The sequence below is a fragment of the Elephantulus edwardii genome, unplaced genomic scaffold (genome assembly GCF_000299155.1).
Source record: "Elephantulus edwardii isolate Elephantulus edwardi_28Jun2011 unplaced genomic scaffold, EleEdw1.0 scaffold00233, whole genome shotgun sequence".
NCBI lineage: Eukaryota > Metazoa > Chordata > Mammalia > Macroscelidea > Macroscelididae > Elephantulus > Elephantulus edwardii.
This window is the reverse complement of record NW_006399983.1, coordinates 4,471,417-4,476,923: the sequence shown is the minus strand read 5'-3', so window position 1 is coordinate 4,476,923 and position 5,507 is coordinate 4,471,417. Positions and strand designations below refer to the sequence as shown.

At 41.3% G+C, this 5,507-nt stretch overlaps 1 protein-coding gene across 1 annotated transcript in view; it reads right to left on the bottom strand.

Annotated features, from left to right (window-relative positions):
* The window catches only part of DNAH9 (dynein, axonemal, heavy chain 9), a 623,295-nt gene that overhangs the window by 11,218 nt on the left and 606,570 nt on the right, over nucleotides 1-5,507 (bottom strand). The window contains 1 exon segment of the mRNA XM_006898570.1: nucleotides 3,202-3,591. Within this exon segment, the coding sequence (XP_006898632.1) occupies nucleotides 3,202-3,591 (390 nt within the window).

Here is a 5,507-nt window from a genome sequence, read left to right as displayed (position 1 = left end):
GGGGGGGGGGGAAAGTGCAGCACTCAAACACTATAAAAACGACCAAGTTTACTGGTCTAAGAGAGACTAGTGGAACATTCAAGACTATGGCCCATACTCATCCTTTAAGCCTAGAACAGAACTCAACACTGAGGTTCAACTGTGAGCTAAACAATAGGCCTATAAGGTGAACAGTAACATAAGGAAGGTATATACTCCTGAAAACAACCCATTTACCCAAAGATCATACTCTGAAGACAAGAAGAACTAGGATGAATGAGAATCAAAGCGTAGATGTGGAAAAAGTGTAGTTACATTGTGAGTGTAATAACTAATGTCATAAAACAAAATACCTATGAACGGTTTAATGAAAAACTAGTATGATCTGTAAGTTTTCATTCAAATCACAAAATAAGTGAAAATGATAAGAAGAAAACCTGGCATTTAAAATAATATGATGTAACAACTTTGGAAATTAGATTATTCTGCCTAGAATTTGTTGGGTTGTCAGGAGTTGGAGTCAATTTATGTTAACTTTGTAAAACTTTGTTAAGTTTGTTTATTTTTATTTTATGGGCATCTAACTTCCAAATTTTTAAAAAAAGCTCTTTGACTAAATTATTGTTTGCTGTACTGTTATTTTCTGCCTCAGGCATTCTCTTTGTTAAACAGTTTGCCTTTCAATGTTGTTGACAAATGGCTCTGAGGAAAATTTCCTGGGAAGAGGCCAGGATATCTCCAGTCATGTTTCTGCTTTTCGGTGACTACTAAGCTGCTGGCTTTCAACACGGCGTGAGGGTGCTGGGCTGTATGGTTGCTGCAGATCTTGGAGTGCAGAAATAGGACTAGGGTAAGTTAAAGGGACACAAACCTTGCTCTGTTATTGAGGTGCAGTCGTCTCTCTGGAAAAAAAGATTTTCTGTATTCTTGTGATTCTTTGGTTAATTTACACAATCCTGAAAAGGCTGAGTTAGCATCCTCACTGTTTTAAGGAAGGTCATTGCTGTTAGGTTTTTAAGCTACCGCTTTTTTTGCTGACATCCTAATGAAGCAAGTATCTTTAAAAACTCATTTTAAAGTTTGCATGAGGAGCTCATTTGGGGCAGATATTGTTTTGAAAGTTTAAAGAATTATTATTATTAAACCTAAGGTAATGAAAAATGAGAGGTTAATCATTAGAAACAGCACCCTTTCTGTGCCCCCTCCAAAGGACTACTGCTCTTCTGAGTTTCTTCCCTACTTTCCTATTTAAAGTGGAATTTAGTTTCCAATTTTAGTGGCTTTATTTTGTATTTATTTTGATCCTGGGTGTGGTCCTTGGTGGTGTAGTGGTTAAAGAGTGTCTGGTAAATAAAAGGTTGTTAGCTGAATCCATCAGCTGTCGGAAGAGAAAGGTCAGGGATTCTGCTTTCCTTATGAGTTACGGCCTTGGAAACCCTTTGAGGCTTGTTCTGATCTGTGCTAAAGGATTGCTAGGAGTTTCAATCAATTTTATGGCTGTAAGATTGGCTTTGGTTCTGAGTATGGTTTAGCCTATAGTATATCTAATACAGTTTGTGTGTGATCTCCACTGACAGAATCTTGTGCAAACATCCAAGTGGAGAGTGGACAGGCAACTTACTTTTCAAAGTTCATGCTGTTTGAACACTGCTCCACTTTAATATGTTTTCAGCTGACTTTTCACATGCATATTTACTTAGGCTCCTGGGACCTTCTAGATCTTCGAACAATTTCCTTCCCATTTTCTTGGTTTTGACTGCTTGAAATAGTTTAGTGTTGTCTTGAGAATTAGGCTATTTGATTACATGTTCCTTCTGGGTTATATGTATAACAAGTGTAAATTAGACCTAGAATTATCCGTCCTTATTAATTTCATTTTCCTCAGCCACCTGTGGTTGGCTGTCAGTTCCCTGTCCTTGAAAAAACTGCCTCTCCAATCTCACAGTGACTCAGTTTTGAAGGATTCCTCCCCACCGCCCCACATGTTACTTTAAAAGGCATTCACTTGTTCCCTTTTGCTCTTACAGAAAAATAGAAAAGTCAGAAGGGATTCTTGCCCACCTAGACTTTAAGAAAGAGCAAACTGATCCCCCAAGAAGGATCAGAGAGGTAAATTTTTCAGCTTATATAATTGACTGACTCCAAATGGTAGTTAACACTTGACTAAACGCTCTCCAGATGCCAGGCACTGTTCAAGTGTCCTATTATTTCATTTTTACAGCTATATAACAGTTGAATAAATAGATACCCCTCTCTTTTTTTTCTCTCTTCCCCTCTTCCCATTGCCATCAAATAGGAACCAGAAAATTGCATGGAAGGATTCTGCCCATCTTTCTCTCAAGGGACCACTGGTGGATTAGAACACCTAGAGAGTTGTAATGCAATACAAATTCCTATGGATTAGGCCACCAGAGCTCCCCCAATAGGAACCTTAGGAGGTGAAACTGCATCCCAGGTCACAGAGTTAGTAAATGTGTCCTAGGTGTCATTCTTCAGTCCTTGATGTCTCTGTAATATTTCTGCACTATTTAACAATAACATCAACGGGGGTGGGGGGGGGAGAGATCAGCTGGCCCAGTGGACAGAAAACGATGCTACCAAGATACCAAGACAAAGGTGGGTGACTTTTAATCAGCGGCCCTCAGGCCAGTCTTTCATTGTTTTTGTTCAGACATTCCTCTAGGTCGTATAGCCCTGGTGTACAAGATGCCGTACCTCAGTCACTTTTGGTTGCTGTGAGGCTGAACACTGTGACACTGATGTGTCAAATGCGTTAATGGTTGGCTACCCAATGCTGACAGAGAGTGGGGTGGAGCTCCTCGATTAAAACAAGCTTGGAAGGAGCAGTGGCATCCACTTCCATAATAGCTTGCCTCCGGAAACCCTATGAACCTGGAGAGAGGATGAAAGGCACCCAAGCGTCGAGGACTCTCCTTCATAGGTTGCTATGAGTTGCCTGCGACTTGATGGCACTTAACAACAACAGCAGGTGTCAAGCTTAGCCAGTCTGGGTTCTGAACCTTTTCTTTCAATCCACTCTGCTCCCATTGGACCACACCTAACTGCATAAAAATGGTTTGACAGCTTAAAAGAAAGAAAGATTATCTAGGTAAAAACATTCAGGAGCACTTTTTGTCCTCACACCCTATATGAAGACTATGTAAATCATACACTTGTAACACTTTAAGAAAAAGAAGCCCTTTCACTTCCTCCAGGGTTTACCTGTGTATCCCACCGGGCACCTTCCATGAAGAAGCCATGGACATAGGCCCCTTCCCGAGGAGGGCTCCTGAATTCTTCTCTGTTTTTCTTTGTTACGTCACACTGCAGGGCCATCTGGTCCAGCGGCCACTCATTTTTGCGAGCCATGGATTGCATGATGGCCGTCAAGAAGGACTGAGGGTTAAAGAAGCCTGTGAGCCACACGGTGGAGGGCATCGCAAAGTCTCCTGTCCAGGCCTCCAGTTCCTTGATTCGGTTGAGGAGATCCAAAACCCACGCTGCCAGTCCTGCTGTAGATGGATAGGCTCTCCGGGCCCAGGGCTCAGGCACCATGTCTAGGAACAGGGCGTTCTGTAAGTTCTCCATGTCGCTGGTCATGGTCAACTCCCCCTGTGGAAAAAGGATGAGAATAGGAGGAGTGAGGAGGCATGATGGCTCTGAACCAGCCTGATAGCCCCTGGTTCATGCACCCAGGCAGACAGGTCACAGCTCCAGGGATGAACAATGCAACAACTATCTCTCTCCAACTTTTTGTTTGCAAGACTTACAGAGCCTGTTTCTCTTAAAACATGTCTCTTCTCCCAATAATGTCAGAGTCTATACCTGTCTACTGATAGTGTTTCAGAAAGTCCAATCACTTTCCACTACAGATGTTAAACCACCAGTGGGTTCTATGTCTGTTTAACCCTCCCCGAGAGCTTGGGGCCCATGATTTTCCTCCATTCTTGGCAGTAGCCCTGTAGGCATCTGCAAACATCTTAGAAACAACAAAAACCAAAGCCCAGAAGGGCTACAGTCCCCAAGTCAAAGACTCACTCAAGGAATCAAGTGAATAAAGGTATCTTTAAGGGACTTTCTTTCAACTGTTAGCTAGATAGCTAATATGTGCCAGAGGAAAATAATCTACACCCAAAGCCATCTTTAAACATTTTAATTTTGATTCTTCAAAGTACATCTAGCAATTTCTCAAAGGTCCCAGTTGCTATTTACAGTGGTTTCTGAACAGGGGTAGAAAGCCCAACAAATCTATCAGCTGGAAGAAGCATGGGTAATCTCCCATGCGATTAACTGCCTCTAAAAACCTGCTGGAGGATCAGCTATGGGTTAGGTCCAACTCGATGGTACATAACAACAATTCATAACACTAATCTCCAGAGAACTTTGGTTACATTTTCTTTATAATTTACTTTGAATCTCAAAGAGATCATTGGGAGGCTTGCATTGAAGCTTGCTTAGGATGAACTGGGACCAGCTTTAGTCTCAATCTAATTTAGCTTCACAAATAAGTTGAGCTCTGGTGGCCTAGTGGGTAAGGAGCTGTGCTGCCATCCCAACGGCAGGCAGTTTGAATCCACCAGCTTCTCTGAAAGAACAAGAGAGACAATCTCGTTTGTTGATGGGCACTTAGGTTGTTTCCAGTTCTTTGCTATCGTAAACAAAGCCGCAATTAACATGGGTGTGCATATATCTGCCTCGGTGGCAGTTATGGTTTCTTTAGGGTATATTCCCAGTAGAGGAATTGCTGGGTCAAATGGTATTTCTATTCACAACTTTTAGAGAAAGCACCATACAGCTTTCCATAATGGTTGTACCATTTTACACTCCCACCAACAGTGAATAAGGGTTCCAGTTTTTCTACAACCTCTCCAGCATTTGTTTGCTGCTCTGTTAAATTTTGCTATTCTTACTGGGGTGAGGTGATATCTCTCTAAGAGCTAGGGATTTTGAGCATTTCTTTATGTATTTATTTGCCATCTGAATGTCTTCTTTGGTAAAGTTTCTGTTCATTTCTTGTATATATTTTTCAATTGGGTTATTTACCTTTCTCTTGTTGTGGTGCTTGAGTATTTTATAAATTCTAGATATAAATCCCTTATCTGACATGTCATTACCAAATATTTTTTCTCAATCTATGGCTTTCCTTTTTACTCTGTTGGAGAAATTTTGAGAAGCTCTAGTATATTCACACAATGGAATACTGTGCTACATTGAAGAACAAGGAACTCATGCAATATTATTCAAAATGGGTGGCCTTGGAGGACATTATGCTGAGTGAAGTATTTCAGCCACAGAAGGACAAATACTGCATAGTTGTAGAATGGGACTGACATCAGGATTGGGAAGAGACTGAGAAAAATTGGATAAATTATACTGCATTGAACAGATGAGGGAGAGAACAGTTTAAAAGTGATATATGACCGGGTATTACGGTTATGACAAGAGTCCAGAGTGAAGGTTGCATAGCGGAGTGTACCCGGGAAGAGGGCAGGGATTGTATATCAATGAAGGAGTTTTTCTTTTGCTTT